At 40.4% G+C, this 17,545-nt stretch overlaps 1 protein-coding gene across 1 annotated transcript in view; it reads right to left on the minus strand.

The window, feature by feature from the left end:
- Positions 1-3,173: 3,173 nt before the first annotated feature.
- LOC103810255 (serine/threonine-protein phosphatase 6 regulatory ankyrin repeat subunit B-like) overlaps positions 3,174-17,545 on the minus strand; it is a 39,246-nt gene continuing 24,874 nt past the window's right edge. The window contains exons 9-18 of the mRNA XM_009083155.1: positions 16,923-17,001; positions 15,765-15,882; positions 14,494-14,710; positions 13,730-13,817; positions 12,180-12,263; positions 10,585-10,730; positions 9,609-9,691; positions 8,393-8,475; positions 7,219-7,310; positions 3,174-3,616 (exon numbers count right to left, since the gene is read on the minus strand). Of these exons, the coding sequence (XP_009081403.1) occupies positions 3,558-3,616; positions 7,219-7,310; positions 8,393-8,475; positions 9,609-9,691; positions 10,585-10,730; positions 12,180-12,263; positions 13,730-13,817; positions 14,494-14,710; positions 15,765-15,882; positions 16,923-17,001 (1,049 nt within the window). The 3' untranslated portion in view covers positions 3,174-3,557. The remainder of the gene's footprint in view (positions 3,617-7,218; positions 7,311-8,392; positions 8,476-9,608; positions 9,692-10,584; positions 10,731-12,179; positions 12,264-13,729; positions 13,818-14,493; positions 14,711-15,764; positions 15,883-16,922; positions 17,002-17,545) is intronic.

Genomic DNA, 17,545 nt, shown 5'->3' on the forward strand with positions numbered 1-17,545 from the left:
GGCCAGCGGCGCGCACCTCCGGGCGCTCACCCCCGCACACCGCCGCAACAGGGGGTGTTGAGGGCGGTGGCGTTTGGTTTTCTGGTGGTTTCTGTTTGCTGTAATCCAAGCACTCTTAGTGCCTTACCCTTGCTTTCTCACGGTCGCCAGGCACGCTGGTGCATCCCAGCCCCCGTGGGATGCTGGTGTTGCTCTCCAGGGAAAACTAACAGTAAAATATTTAACAACTCACCCCAAAAAGTTACTATTTGTGGGTTTTTTTTACAGAGAAAGCAATACCAACATCATCTTATACTAAGGCAAGGGGTGTTTACAGATGAGGGAAGTACAAAGTACCGACCCACAGAGTTGCGTTTTCATCTTCTTCACTGTCGAGTATGGTGAAGGTTTAAGATTACAACTTTACGTCTGGTTTGTGTTAAAAAGCCTTCCTCCCTCCCCTCGTTAAAAGCAACAACATTCACTCATTTTTCCAACAGTATTTGTACCATTTTTATTTGTAAAAATAACCATCTGAATGCATTGCAATAGTAGTTTACAGTTAGGGCTCTTTATTACATTAATACAGCATTCAGTAGTTGAAAAAGTTACTAAACTGTGCTTGAGAAGATCCAAGTTGAATTCCAAGTCATCCACTGAATTTAAGGTTTCTCTCCTCGTTTTGTATGTGACATTTACCCAAGTCCTTAAACTTCGATTTACAAAAGCAAACAATACCGACAAAACCCCACTGAAACCATCCAACAATATTTTATATTGTTTATTACAAACGTTATGCAAAATATAACACTGGCACCAGATGCATCTCACCATGGTTTGTAAAGATATATTGCACATGCTAAAGCATAAAATATAAGACAAAACCTACAAAACATAAGATATTGGCTTTAATATGTAGATCACTGCATAAGAAACGCATCAAATTACATCTTATACACACACTCAGATTGTCACTAGTTCCAAACGCCCTTTCCTAGAACACTGACCTAAGGGTTGCTTTTTGTGTAATAAGAAAGCATTTTCAGCACTGCAAAAATTAGACATTATTCTCTAGAAATTTAGCATAATCATTTTCATTTCAATGCAGGTAGAACATATGAAAAGAAGAAACACTTTGTACATTCAAAGAAGGTCTGAAATGAAAATTTACTGGTAATATATTGCTTTTATAACACTCAAATGAAAAAGAAAAAGACGAGTTTCACAAAACATTTCCATTATACACAAATATAAAAAGGCACTCTAATATTTCTTACATGACTAAGAATAAAAATCACAATTTTCTTTTTAAAATCATCCTCAAGATACATAACCAAGTTTCTCAACAGTACAATGGATAAACAATTCATTTCATGTGTTTGTTCTAATTCAATAACCTGGCAGTTGTTTACTGCATAAAAGTACCAAACACATTATGGTGCCCTTTTAGTAGTGATGAACAGAAATCCCCTGAGCTATTTCACAGCAATTTCAGGCAGTCCAGAGGTTGTAACTCAGTATTTATGAGAGGCTTGGGACCCCACCCTGCCATGGATTCCACCTGCAGCTGTGGTTAAAGGGCAGGAGGAAAGGTCCTGCTGATACTCCCGGGCAGACCAACACCCTATGCTTGGTGCAGACACACAAGTGGTCCATGTACTGTAAATTGCAGGATCCAGGGTTAAGTGCAACAATTCTGTGTGATTACTCTTGTAAGAAGTCCACAGAAAGGCAAGGAGGATCATTTACCAGAGTAAAATTACTCCCATGCTTAAATACCTGCCCTAAAGTACAGATTGACCTCTAGATGTGCTAAATTACAGGTTAATGTACTAGCATACAACACAAGGGGCTCTGGTGACCGGGGTGAGATGTGGGACAGGCCAGCACTGAGTACTCCCACGTGTCTCACGCTCAGGGCAGTTTCCCTCCTCAATCCAGCACACCCTTCAGGTGCCAACACTGCACACTGACAGCACTGTGAGCCTACAGAAGAGTTGAGATGGGGTTTGGTTCCTGAGGGATCAGCGTGACTCCGGGATCACCTCTGCTCCTGGGATGCTGTGCACATCACGAGGAGGCAGCAGCTGTTGCCCCACACCACTACCAGAGCTACGAGGTATTGCAAACAGGAATCATTTGGGTAACTCTGTATGGTAGCAAGTAAAAACACTGAAACTCTGCCAATGGCTGCCTAAGTTAACAGGGCTGGTTTTCTCCTGATGAAGCACTTCCATGTAGGATAGCATACCCTGCTGTATTTCAGGGTGAGACTTGTAACCAACACTGCCAAGGACCTTACCTACACTTCTGCTTAAAATAAGATTACAAGGCTGGTCCTGCTGTCACACAGGTGGCAGCTATTCCCCGTGTTTGTTTTCAATGCCAGTATTCCACATTAAAAAAGTAAAATTTGGGATTTCTATTCATTTTGGAACACATACCACTGAAAACTTGAATGACTAATCTCTCCTCTTATTTTCAGTGCTTAAGGTAAGGTGGTTATTGCTATTGTGCAACTTTTAAAAGCAAAAATATTGAGAAAAATCAATCATTTAAATGTTATTTTGTGCTATTTCTGAGGAGAAAACCAGGGTTTCAGGTGCTCTGTCATTCTATTACAGAAACTACAGAGGTGAGGGAAGAGACACTATCCCTTGTAATTTGTTTTGTTGTCAACTTGGAAAATAGTTCAAGGAAAAAAATACTTAAAATTTTAGCAAGGCAAAATAAACTTAATATATAAATACTTTTTTCCCCCTTAATTAAAGAACTGAAATCGGCCAATAGATTTTCAACAGTTCAGTGGAACATGGCTAAAAACTACTTTCATTTACCCTGCCAAGAGCAAGGAGGAAGCTCATCTCACCCTCCAGCACAGACTTAGGCCTGTGGACAGCCTGAGTGTGAATCCCAGGAACTTTAACACCCTGACTCCATGCTGTGCTGCATTTTCCCCTCTGTGTTTTGTCCCCTGTCTGGCAAAGGGCTGGATCCCCTTCTTATGCTTTTAAGGGAAGGTGTTTTACTTTCTGCTTTAGCCTGTGGCCTTAACCTTTGCATACCACACAAGATGAGCACTGTCCCAAAGCACACCCACCCTTCCCTTTGCTCCTCAGGCTGACTCCTGCCTGGATTCACATTGCCTCTGACATCACACCAAACAGGATGCACAAATGCTAACTAGGAGAACAAGCCATAGTTATTTTTCCTGGGCATTTGTTTCATTTCGAATAAATAGAAACACATTTACATTAAAAGTATATGAACATATTCTTTAGTCTGGAAAAAAAACCAAACAAACAACCACCTGTGGTCAACACATCATCAGTTAAAAATGTCAACTTGAAACCTGCGTCATAAAATGTAAAACTCACTCAAGACTACTGAGTATCTCAAAAGTTTATATTTTTTATGGTTTAGAAAAAACTACTTCATTATGTCACTCACATTTGAAGAAAAAAAATAAAAGTAGCAAAGTCTTCAATTTAATTACTGAAGCATTTTGGTCCTCTTGGTACAGCTGGTTAGTTCATGAGAGCTTTTGTTTGGGATTTTTTGTTTTTGTTTACAAAGTCTCATTCTTCCTTTTGTACATCTGTTGCAGAGGAGGGTCGTGGTCCATTTGACCTAGAAACTTTGGCAGAAGGAGTAAACATATTCACAAAGTTGACATTGCTTCAAAAGCTGGTGACAACAGGCTTTTCTAGCACGTATCTCCGACCCCCTGCACAGTGCGCTGCTATGTATTCTGGTGTTTGGTGTTTCAACTTTGGGTGTTTTGCTTTCATTGCTTTACCTTTGCTCTGTTAATCCAAACGCTGGCAAAAGTATTTTAAAATTCAATACTGTTTACAGTAAAAAATAAGTTATTTAACCATAGAAAAGGAAAAGAATTCATTTAAGTTGGCAAGTCATTACAAACTCTTACATACACCTGATTTCTTCCCCCTCCCCTTTTTTCTTCTGGTACTGGATTCATGATTAATGGCTCAGGTGACAGATACATCTAGTGACCCTAATTCTGTAGTGCAAATCAACTGTACACATTTGTGCTGAATTGAAAAAAAATAAGGGCCAAGTGATTTTAATTTACACAAGTGGTGTCTGTGGGGAAACGTGGTGAGTCGAGGAGAATTTGGCCTTAAAGAGTTAATAACTACATCTTTCTAATCACGTGCTGCAACTAAGAGCTGTAAAAAGTGCCTTCTGTGTGTTTAAGTGCTTAATACAGGCAGAATGTAAAAGGGTTCATTTCCTGCAGAAGAGTAATACAGGCAGGTTTAAGATCACAACTTTACCTTTGGTTTGTTTAAAAAAACTTATCTAATTAACAGAGCCCCTGGAAGCAGGAAACAGACAAACATGGGAAAGGGTTGATTCTCCAATCCATGAAGGCTACGCTGGAAATAGGGTCATGTACTAAAGGTACAGCTAGAACTTGTAAGAACTCTTCACAAACAGTTCCCTGTTTATTTGTGCTGTCGAAAAGAAAAAAAGGCATTTTCTTTTTTTTTTTTTCCTACTTAAAATAAGAGGTAGAGACTTTTCACAGGGGCACTTAGGGCCTAAAGAAAACATCAGGAAGCTGAAAACTGCAGAGCCTTAACGGGAATATGTTCCAGTAAATCCCTCTAACTTTGTTGTTTAAAGGCTTGGTTCTCATCAATGCTACAGATCTTTCAATACCTACTTGTCAAGAATAGGAGTTAAGAGCATAGCTGTGGGATTTAGGCTGTTTAAAAAGACAAAAATAAAGCTGAAATGAAATAATCATGAAAGAAAGATTTTTGAATACCAGTGAGTCAAAATGTTTCCGAATCCGAATCATTTTCATTGTACCCATCCTCTGTCCCCATGTTATTACTCAAGGGCTTATTGTAAGAGTTAATGCTACCCAGACCGGAGCCATCGCAGACGTGTGTCCTGCCCAAATTGTCTTTTTTAAAGCAAACGAAGTTGAAAGCCGTCACTGAACTGGAGGGAGAAAAAGGCATCATGGTAGCCAAAATGAGTGCCAGGCAGTCAGCCACGTCTTTGTTAGGAGCACAAGCCAGGGCTGGCGTATGACCTGGGCACAAACGCAGACAAGGCATCGGTTAGTACTGAGGGCACCGCGGGCACTGAGCATTCCTCAAATACATCTCTAGGGACACGGGAGATGTATGGTGGGGACAGTCATGCCAGGGTGTTACTCGTCTCACGATACACATGCTAGGAACACACACTCCGGGGCACATCTCCACTGGGACCACAACAAGCACTATGGTTTTACAACCAGGCAGCAAACAGACTTCACGGTTTGGATCAAAGCACTTGCTAAACACAGCTCTACAGCACAGACACGTGATGGGTACAGAACGTGGGGAGTACAGCCACGGGGACAGAAACTGGCGTCAGTTTCTGCAGGTATGAATGAGTCTCATTCTGAGAACAACCACTCTCGTTAGAACATAAGAGATATTAGTTTACAAATATTTCGATTTAACAAGCAAGTGATTTTAAAGACTGATCAGTTTTTACTCAGCTTGGAAAGCAGTTTATTTAGGAATTGAATTATAAAAGAATTAGACCAGTGCATGTGGTACAGGTATAGCAGGTATGACCACATGAGTGTTTAGTTACCCAAATTGTGTTAGGAGAGTAATGGCTGTATCCAGCAAGCATGGCTTATGCTTTAAATACAAAGCTAACACAATTCAGATGGCAGGAACTGGGGAGCTATTGGAGCTTGTCTTCACTGCTGTGTAACTTGGCTCCTGTCCAAGCACTGCCCCTGCAGCAGCTCCTTACATACCGAGCTTGGGAAGCCACTGTGCTGTCTGTACATCCTGCAGGCTGCTGTGCAACACTCCAGCTCTTTGAACAAATCCCCCTTTATGCTTAGAGCAAATTATTTTGCAGACAGCTAAATCTTAAGCCCTGCAGCAATACTAGTCTGAGGCAGCGACCACTACTGGTACCTACAGCCTCAAGTAAGCCAAGAGCACCTGCAGTGAAAATGAATTTGGTAGGGAAACGTGAGTACAGTTTTGTTGCAAACTACCCACATTTAAGCACTGACTGGAGTCAGTGCATACCCTATGCATTGGAATTTCCTCTTCCAATGAGTTACAGGCATTAATATTCTTTAGAATTGTACTTACACTGAGACTGTGCTTAAATCTCTCTTTTAAACTGCATATGCAGTTGTTCATGGAAAAACTAAACATGGATAAGATTTAAACTTAATTTTCATTTGTTACATACAAACAAATCACCTGGATCTGTATGTACTGTTTGAAGAAGAAAAACTATAGTTAGAAGCTAGGCTAGTTCATTTTTCTGTCCCCTGTCTCTAAAATGAGGTTAGGGCCAGATGACTTCAGTGGAACTCATCCATGCAGATGTAGCTGGGTGGCATTTGGTTTGTGCTAAATACTCACCACTCAGTGAGTGCTGTTCATCCACACATCTCCAATGTCTCCCAATGATGGATGAGTGTTATTATTGTTACTTTACAGATACGGAAAGATGGAAGTGCCAAATTGTTACATTACTGCCATGAAGTTAGTATTGCAGGAAAGACCAACTCATTTTAGGAATATATTGTTTAAAACTATAATTATAGAAATTGAATATAATTTAAAATTTTAATTATATTATAGAATCAGATCCCTCTGTGAGCTTAGCATGTTCAGGGAAGGACTTCACTGGGGTCTGAAACAAAATTCTTAGATTTATTAACTAATCATGTATTTCATGGGGCAACAGTAATTTACTTTCATTTTGGATTAGGTCAGACAATTGGCAAGGACAAGGTTTGATCTCAGAATGAACTAGGACACAATCAAACATATGTGGATGGTTTTCCTCCTACCCATTCAAACATGCGCTGATTGAATGCATAATCCTTAATTCTTCTGCAAGGCGTCAGAATTATCCGGTGCCACTTGCATGTTTAGGAAATTCAAGTTACCACTGCACTCAAGCATTAAAAAAGACTAGCTGTTGACAGTACATGCAAAATGAACAGTAAAAGGGACTGCTGTGATGATCAGAATACATTTTTATATTAGAGAAAAATAAATAGTATCTTTTTTGGCTTTTAATAGGTACTCACACAACTCACTGCCTGTTCTTGGAAGGATAAATGCATCAATGAAGTCTATCATCAGCTTTTAAGTCTATCGCTTCGGTCTGTTGTACAATTACCTGTTGGGTCCTACTGCAGGTTGTCAGGGTGTATTGTTTACTTACCATTTTCATCCACTGCTAGGACACATGCCCCTTTGGCTAGCAACTCTTCAACCACCAGCTTCAAGCCATTCCGCGCAGCAATGTGGAGGGGTCTGCAAAGATACAACAACTGCATTCAAGTTCTGCTTCAAACAGACTCTAAACCAAGTCAGGTTATGCTTAAAGCACTCCCAGCATCTGAAAGGGAATGATTTCCTTCCTTGCATCATTAGAATGATGCTGTAGGCACTAAATTATATTGCAGCCTTTGAAATAATGGTGTTCTACACCTATAAAATACATGTGCAAGCACACAGAGACTGCTCAGTACTTTCCAGTCTAAAGGCTTGCTTGAAAGAGTTCTCATTTTTGCACTGTTTGCAGCACACAATTGACATTTAAAAGGAAAATTAATTCAAGACTGAAGATCTTTGTTCCATCCTTAATTCTGGCTACTACAGACTGTTCAAAATCATCATTTTGCCTTGAATCCTTCATTGCTAACCTCTGTTACTGCAGAGCAGCTGGAAATTTAAAATATGCAGTTTGCTCCTTTCCTATCCCAACAACCAAATGCTCTTGTTTGGGGACAGCTATCAGGACAACAAAAGCATTTTCATATTGGAAGGGGGGAAAAAAGGGCTAAGATGCAATGAATTGCTTTGCAAACACTAGATGACCCGCCACCTGAATCTCTTGTTGGCTGAATCTCTTGCTAAGGGATTCCCCTGTGCAAACAGTTGCAGGTGGAGCAAGAATATTGGTGGCTCTAACTCTGCTGATAACATATGCTATGGACAGGAGGTGGGCATAAAATATCACCTAAAAACCCCTCTGGAAATTAAACGTACCACCTTAAGTCTGAATACATTATTTAAACTTAAGGTGAAGCTCAAAAAGCCAGAAAATGTCAGATATGCACTTACACATTAGCATGATTCACAGACATACCGATAGAGTCTTCAAATAAATGGCCTCATAAAATTTTTCCATCAAATCACACATAGAATTGGCATCAAAGGAATCAACATTAAAAGTAAAAATGCAATACAATTCTGGTCTTTTTCAAGGGCAAGGACTCAGAAAAAAACAGAACTTTACTGTTCAATGAGAAAATCTGAGACACGAATTTGAAATGCTAAATTGGAATCTTCTGGTAAATCAGCTGAACTGGAGAGAATCAGGCTCTACTTACGTCTGCAATGCATTATTTTTTGCATTAATAAGGCTCTGTTCTTGTATCTTGTCAAGTATTAACAAGGCACATTTTTCATGACCCTGTAGTTGGGGATAAAAACCAATAATGTTAATTTGCTGAGGAGTTTGAAATGGAGACAAAAGAAATGTTATGTAATAAAAGTGAAATTTAATAACTCAATTTGAAATACAAAACATGCTCCTCAGTCGGATTGTATAGAAGGGGAACTGTAGCAGCCTTAAAATATTATTTTTGAACAGCCACTGCTGGGATGTTTGAGCACATTCACCTGTCTTTCAACCCTCACTCATTAACATGAATTTCCCTCCCCAGCTCTCAGACATGACTGCTGCTTCCCCTGAGGGAGCACTCAAGGGATGATTGATTAGAGCTACGTAGTAGCACAGAATGGTGTAATCTCAGAAACCAATACTATACCTTCTGGGTCTTTAAATGCCTTTCTGTATTATTAAGAAGCTACTATAAAACCCCTTTAGTGTGAGAGAGCTCTAACAAGGAAACTCTGGGACTAATACAGATCCAGGCCTTAATTCTGCTCCTGTGTCAGCACAGCAAGTTGCAGATGCTGAGCCCTCAGCCCTGGCAGGTGAGCAGGGCCTGAAGGACCTTGAGACTTCAGCAAGGCTTATGTGTCTGCAGACACTGGAGCAATACCAACACACTGGAATCCAGTCTATGCATAGCAGCCAAAGAAAAGACCCCAGAGAGAGAATCCTGTGGGCATTTTTCCTTGCAGAAACAGCAGCAGCAATTGGAATTAAGAGGAAGAAGAGGCAGGAAAAGACACCTACCACCAATCTGTTCAATGCCTCTGTTTTGACTGCTACTCTGTTAAGCTGAAAATTGTGGGCTCGTTACACAGAAATTCGAGAATAAGAAAAAAACCTTTTTACTTTTCTTTGTTACCAAACTGGTTAAGGTATTTTACATCGAGATTATCTGGTAAAATCCTAGAGTTTCCTTTACTTCTCTGTGTCACTTACATTTCCACTGTCCTAAGAGGCATCCTGATTTCTCAATGCGCAAAACTTTGGAACAGACTTGAGAGAAAGCTTGGGACAATGTTCCCTTCCTCACCACAAGTCTGACCACCACATTTCCATTGCAGAAAAAAAACTGGGGAGCATAAACACACGCATACATTCATACAAAATGTGGTAAGAATAAGAGCATAGAGAGGTCTTCAACTTACTTTACTGCTAGCCAAGTGCAATGATGTATTCAAGTCCTTATCTTTCAATGTCAGGTCAGCCTTGGCAATGTTCACCAAAAAGTCTGAGCAGAAATCAACAAACAAACCCAGTGGGCAGATGAGCATGTCAAAACAGAGGGAAAAAAATTACTGTTTCAATATACATGTGCAAACATGCTGATCAGTTAAGCTTCTATAGGATGTAAGCTGTATAAACATGAAGTGAAATTAGTGAATGAGAACAAACTAATCTTGTGCAGTTAATCAGCAAGCAAAGGCAGAGCTAAGAGCGCATTCACTTTGTCCCAAACCATCAAACATACATTAACCTTAATTTATTTATGAACTTCCCTATTTGCACATCAGCAAGTTTTGCCTGAATCACATTCTCCTGAGAACAACTGTGGGTCCTGTTTTGACAGGACCAAGTGGATATCTGGGGTGCAGCCTGTGCTGTTGGAGCTAGAGAAAAGGGAATGTGTTTAAGCCAGTAGGTCCCCAATCTGTATGCCTATAGCATATAGCTGGTTGGAAACTCTTAAGTTTCCAAGTAAGTAGGGAACTAGAAGAAACTGTAAGTTCGTTGGAAATTATAAGTTATTTGCTGAAAAAAGCATTTGCTGATAGCTGCCATTTCAAGCACAGGACTTCCTTTTAGAGCACAGAAAAAGGTTACATGATCTGTTTCACACATGCAGCTTTACTGCTTCAAAAAATCAAGGAAGTAAACAGCAGAACAGAACTACCACAACCCCTCGTGCTCTCTGCAGTGTGCTCTTAGGAGGAAACAAGGCTCAAGTTTGTTACTGCGAATGTTCACCAAGACTGCTGAGAAGAACAGTGGTAAATGTGGCTTCCTACAGGCATCACATCATTTATTTCCTTTCCTTAGGTTTCACAGGCTAGAAAGGATTACTCCTTTGGGACAGTCACTGCAGAGCACTGACCCTGGCAGGCAGAGGCAGGGAGCACTCACCCACGGCCGCCGCGTGCCCGTTGCGCGCAGCCATCATGAGCGGCGTTGTCCCAGTGCGGTCAGCGGCGTTGACCTGCGCGCTGTGGCTCAGCAGCAGCTGCAGACACTCCACGTGGGCCGCGAACGCTGCGGCGTGAAGGGGCGTCCTGGGGAACAGTAACAAGGCCACAGCTTTGGCTACAGGATGAGAGCATCCCTGTTTGCCTGCCTTCACAAAGACCTCAAAAGTGCAATGTATTTTATTGGTTTCCTATGAAATGTCAATTTACCACCAGGAGAAAGTCAGAGTAGCAGCACCTGAAGTAAGTTACATCATATTTACAGTCTCTGTCCTGGAAAGCAGGAAGCTGAGACTGAGGAGATTTATATTAGCTGTTAGGACATTTTTTTTCCCTCTTAGGGTGGTGAGGCACTGGAATAGGTTTGCCCATGGAGGTGGTGGAGTCACCATCCCTGGAAGTGCTTAAGAGGCATCTGGATCTGACTCTAGAGGATATGGTTTAGGGGTTACAGCAGACTGGCAGGTTAATGGTTGGACTTGATGATCTCAGAGGTCTCCTCCAACCTTGATGACTCCATGACTCTAAGGTGGATATGACAGTATAGGGATATGATACTGTGAAGAATCTCATATTAGAGTAATCATTTTAACAGAGCATACTGTGTAACATGAAAAGCACTACCACCCCTCATTCTTATTCATCTGATTTTATTTTTTGAACAAGCCTCAGGTGGAAATAACTATCATACAAGTAAAGGTAAATATTAAATCATAGTCAAAAATACTGCAGCAACGTATGACAGTAACAGCATTACTATAAAGGGCAGAAGGAATCCAACCCACTTCGAAGATTATCAGTTTCTAGCAGACTGAGACACTAAAATTTGTTCGCTGTCTCCTCTGGCACTTTGGGTCTGAAGTGTGACTACTAGAGATGAAAGCTGGTACACAACCCAGCTCAGTGTGAGTTTTTGCTTATCAACAAAGGTGAGATGGTCTTACCCTTACAGGATTAAGTAATGAGGTAATTAAATGTGGTTTAATCAGCAGAAACAATGACTATTCAGCTTTCAGAATTTCAGCAATTTTAATGAGATATATATATATATATATCTACACAGTGAGGAGATTATCAATGGGGCAAATGGAGAATTTGGCTGAATGCATCTCTCTTGCTGTATCAGTATTATTTTGCTGCACAGATGTTTTCAGTTGTGTGCCCTGAGAATGCTAACAGAACATGAAAACTTTGAATGAAATACTTTTCAATATGCACAGAGTGTCACTCCCTTTAGCAAAGATAAATGCATTTCAACATTTAGCAAAGCAAACAGGTTCAGGGAACAGCCCACAGCCACTGCTGTTCTAAACAAACAAAATACTCTTTCGTTTGTATTTTTTCTCATATGCACAGTGACATTGAATACTTCATAGCATTCTTGCTTCTAGTGAGCCACCATTTAACTGTGCTGCAGTCTGAAAGAGTCAGCATGTCTTAGCCATATCAGATCAGGATTAGTTCCAGAGGTTCAGGAAGAACTAGGAAAAATTCTAACTAGCTTCATGAAATGCAATTTGTTAAACGATCTCTTACCTTCCCTTGTCATCCTCACAATTGACAATGCTGGCATCAATGGCTCCGATGAGCATTGATGCACAGTTTTCATGGTCATTGATTCTGCCAAAGAAAGTAGATTTTCAGAAAGGTGAAAACTCTACATCTTTTGCCATCTTCCAATATTAGTTTACTTCACTTCCCAGTAGTATTTCTTACTGGTTATTTGTCAGTTACCCTAACGTGCCTTTGCCTTAATGCTTTCAGTCACACTTCTGCATATCCATCATCTCTCCATTTGACCAACCTGCATCTGCTACTGTGAATTTCAGTCTCTAAAGCAAGGCCGATCCTGCAATTCACTGTGCACAAAGGTAACTGGAAGTCCAGCACAAACCTAGGATTAAAACCTTAACATCTTAAAATCTTTAGTCTGTATGTCAAACACATCTGCATTATTTCCCTAATACATTGGCTTTTATCCTTTCAAAGTGTGATACATGACAAATTACTTGTCTACTTTCTAATGCTGTGGAGACTGTAGAAGAAAAGCCTACACAACAGTCACTCCTGTCATCACTCCTGAAAGACATTTGTTCTTCCAAGGGAACACAGACTAGAATACAGTTGTTCTAATTACTGGCAGGAATTAGGAAGGTTTGCATTTGTCTTTGCAGCACTTAATTCCTTACTCTGCTGATGGTTTACATGTTTTAGTAGGCATCCTACATACTAAAGTAATTTGCATTTTTTTCTAAAATGCATTTGTAATTACATTAGGAAAAGTTACCATTTTGCTCTATTGAAATCATTTCTGCATGAAAATGTACTGCTTTATTTGAATGCAGATGTGTCTAAAATACAGGCATGACTCATAACAGCCACCAACATTTTGTTGTTCATAAGCAATATGAGAGCTTTGAATACAGAATCTGCCTGTAAAGCTGATCAGCCTGGGTAGGAAGTCCTAGACCTTCCAGACATGAGATTATGTGAGAAGCAAAAAAGGCTGTGAAAAAAGTCAGACTGGAAATCACTCAGGTGAGGATGTGCTGTGAAAACTATGGCCTGCACAGAACACCATTCCAGCATGGCACAGATTGACAAAGCCCTTTCTTCATGAAGGCTTTGTTCCTATTACTAAAAAAGAATCATCTTGATTCTAACACATTTATGAGCTATTAGCCACTGGGGTTTCCAAAGGAACCTCAAAAGCTCATACTTACACAGACCAAGGCACTACAGCCCAGGTCGTGGCCTCAGAGTGGAAGAGCTGTACAGTTCCACCCTGTGTGAAGAAAAGGCTTAGGTCTGTAATTGTAAGTGAGGGAAGAGAAGTGGTAATGGGAGCAGAAATGCAGCTACTGTAATTACCAGTCAGTGTTTCAGCAAAAAGGCTAAATTTATGAGGTTTATGAAAAAAAGACTCTTGATTCCGCCACTTTTTAAGCAAAAGTACAAGTAGTTTCACGACCAGCTTTAAAACAATTTGAATCTCAAAAAAAATCTCACTTTCTTCTCATACTGCTACTTTTTGCAGACATATCCTAAAGCAACATCTGCATTTGTTACTGGAGATTTCTACTTACACGGCACAGTGCAATGGAGAGAAGCTATTACCATAGAATTTGTGGAATAGTTTTTGTTCCAATAGTACCTCGATGCAGTTTTCATGACCTGTAAGAGATCAGATATTTGTTGCACAAGGCAGATCATTCACTTAATTCATATTAGGCTTATACAGGTTAGAATTTAACACTAAGTTCAAAGCTGACCACAGTGTGTATACATAAGGTAAGGTATAACACAAAAGATAAAATAGGTTTTTTTCTACTTTTATGGCAGCAGCAAGATAGATCCAGGCTAATATTAGCACTTCTTGAAAAAAAACAGGAAAGAAAATGTCTCTTTAATATGGTATGTATGTTGCCTTACACATCTCCAAAGATTATATTAAATGATCATACTGAGCTTTATCCTTATATTAAGCAACCAGTTCAGATTATCTAGTTTAAAATAATCAATTCAGAATATCCACCTGTTCATGTGGTCTCTTGCATCAATAAATAAGAACGTGACACCTCAAGGGAGCATTCCTGGCCCCACAGAAATCAGTTTCATCACTGACATGAATAAAACCAGAATTTCACCCTGGCTTCTTGTGACCTGGAGCAATGAGCTGTAAAGTCACTGGGAGGTGAATTTCCCTGGCTCCTGAGCTGAGTGCTGCACACAGAGCACAAGGAGAGGGGAGATGATTTGCCTCTTCCTTTCAAGCTCCTCAGAGTGTTAGGCTGTGTTCTTACGATGTTTGCCTAAACCTGAGGCCACCTTTGAGCTGGTAGGACCTTACCGTTGTAGGAAGCCCAGTGCAGTGGGGTGTAGCCCTGGTTGTCCTTGAGGCTGCAGTCTCCCTCGGCCAGCGCTATCTGCAGCAGCTCGCTGAGCCATGTGGCGTGACCACGCGCGGCCGCGAAGTGCAGGGGAGTTCTGCCGCGGGCGTCTTTGCACAGAATGGACACTTCTTTCTCTAACAGCATTTGAACACACTCCTCGTGCCCAGTCATAATCTGAGAACAAAGAAAGGAGTAAAGAGGTTGACATAATACAGGTTCTTGCCCGGGAAATACGGAACATGATCGATGTCTACGGATGTGACACAGCCTGGCTGGGACTCAGCAGGCAGAGATCAAAGCTCCTTTGCTCCCACCAGTACCTGTGCTAAGTGACACACTGACATGCATTTGGTGCTCTCTCAAAGGCATTGATTCCCAGTATGTGGAACAGACTCCACTAAGTAAGGCATAAAGGCAAGGGGGAAATTAAGACTAAGGAAACAGAGGGAACAGAGATGAGGTTCAGAAAACCCGAGTGTGGCTTCTCAAAACCATGTATGACTGGGAAAGAAGGCCCAAGAAAAAGAAAAAGGATCAAGGATATAATCAGAAAACTGAAAAGCTGCTTTAATAGCTGGGCAGCTACTGCCAGTGACCTCTGCATCACACACACCTTAGCTTGGCTATCTCAGGCATGTTCTTGTATTGCTGTCAATACAGAGCAGAATTTTTATGCCATCGCTTTTGTTACAGACTTGTGCTGGACTTCTAAGCTGAACTGCTCACTGCAGTTATTGTAAAGTTCTGGATAAATGTCAACCCTTGCCTCAGCTTCACACTGGATAAGAAGTTAGACTTAGCTAGAAAAGCCCAGCTTAGTCTAGTGAGACTAGAAAAGATTAGATCTGTCTCAAGTTTCACTGCCTTTTACTGACACCATCCCTCCCACGAAAAATGAAAATAACTGCTGGCCAGTTCTTTTAAAGAAATTATTTTCAGAATTCTTAGCATGCTCAGTTGTAAGAATAATGATTGTTATTATAAAGTGTCTAAAGCCAAGAAAAAATGGTCTAATCAGTATTTTAGCTAATTCATTAAAGCAAATGTGAAACAAAGTCAAAAGCAGAGCATTACTGAGAGCAGATCTGTCCTGCTTTGGACCCCATTGACTATGCTTGGTCATGTTTCCAGTCATTTACAGTGTTCTGTACATCTAAATATCACTGGATTTATAGTGAGCTGTAGTCACAGTAAAACACATAATTAAGAATCATAAATGTTAAGTCACCCCTCGATGTAAAGCTGTGCATCCCTGGAGATCAGCTGCATCTACAGATGCTTCTTTTTCAAGTAATAAAGAAACAGCATCAATGTGCCCATATGCCACTGCAAGCATTAGTGGGGTTCTACGAGAGAAAACAAAAATCAAACCAGTCACAGCTATACAATGACACGCTACGTGCTCCAGCTAACTTACACAAACAGAGAAATCAGGAAGCATTTCCCTCCATTCCTGCCCATAAACCTGTCTTTCTCGCCACACTCATCTATGTGACACCCAAGTGATGACCTTTTCTGTGAAATTATTAGATGCCTAACAACCAACTGCCATGACTGAAATAGAAACAATTTGTAAGCAGTTTACAGAGCAACATGATTCTAGACAATCTGTTCTCTTAGTAACCTACCATTACTGTCACCTCTGGTGACACATGAGCTGTACAATATCCAAGTGCTGTGAATGAATGTCCCTCCTAGTCACCAAGATGGCTATGACCCAAAGCAGTTATTTTCCAAATCTGCACAATTCCTTAAAGGGGATGAAGGGTCAGGAGGAAACCATTCAAGCCAAAATTTGGACTAACACATCTTCCATTTCTATTCTAAAAGAGATCTCTTCTTCTATTTTTAGGCAAGACTAATGCCATTTAAAATTATGTATACAGACAGATATGTTTCAGACACCCCAAGAGAGTTTATTTAACTGTTCACATTTTCACTTCAAAAATATACTTTATTCTCCCTCTATAACTGTGATTTAACAAGCAGTAAAGTTTTTGTAGGAACATCTCAGATCCATGTGTCACCTCGAATAAACATTGTGTCCCACTGCACCAGCCTAATGCACCAAGTAAACTCTGAAATCGCAGTGTTTTAGAAAGAAAAGGGCTCTAGAAACATATCTGGAGTTTGTTAGTTTGTATTGAATCTGGCCCTCAAGAGCTGTAAAATATTGTTTAAAGTATGAAGCAAAGACTAAGATTAATGACTAGCCCCTTCCACACGGCTTAGATCAGCTGAATGTGTACTTTGTAATCTCTGCCAAGTTCTATGAGGACAAGTGCAGGAAATACAGTATTTCAAATAAATGCTTTTTTGGTGAGAAATATGAGAAGCTATTTGAACCACAGAGCTGAAAAAAAACAACCCCACAGAGGAAACTTACTGTCCTTTGGCATCTGTCACATCAGGGTTGTCTGCAACTTCTAGCAACAACCGCAGACAAGGTGTGTGGCCATTAATGACTGCAGAGAAAAGAAGTATGTTTCATTAAAATGTGTCTACTCTCAGATACTTTTCCACTGGAATACTTATGGATAAGAAATTTCCTTTTCAGCAAGGAAAATACTCTGCAGTATAAGAGTATTCCACCAGTTTTCATTTAACTTGTGCCAATGACATGTTGAGCTGCTGTTTCCCCCGCAGTAAGATGAGGATTAGTGCTCTTAGATACAAAGCTCCAACACGAGTAAAACAGAAATGGTAATTTTCGCTATTGAGAAGATTTCTCCTTAACCAGACAGTATTTCCAAGTGCCCCAGATGGAGCAGCAGACAAAGCTTTCAGCCATCAGGTTTGGAACATGGTAGGAACTACATCAGCAAAGCTCCTGAATTTTCTGTGCACTTACAAGTATTTCAGAACTGTTAGGAACAAAATAAACATCTGCAAAGAATGACCCACAGGGGACTAAAATTCCTTTTGAGATTTTCTATTTTATCACAATAATACTTATCCAAAATGTTGGGATTTGGTGCTCTTTGTTTGGTTTTTGGGGGGGGGGGTTGT

This window comes from Acanthisitta chloris, unplaced genomic scaffold, assembly GCF_000695815.1.
Source record: "Acanthisitta chloris isolate BGI_N310 unplaced genomic scaffold, ASM69581v1 scaffold42230, whole genome shotgun sequence".
NCBI classification, from domain to species: domain Eukaryota; kingdom Metazoa; phylum Chordata; class Aves; order Passeriformes; family Acanthisittidae; genus Acanthisitta; species Acanthisitta chloris.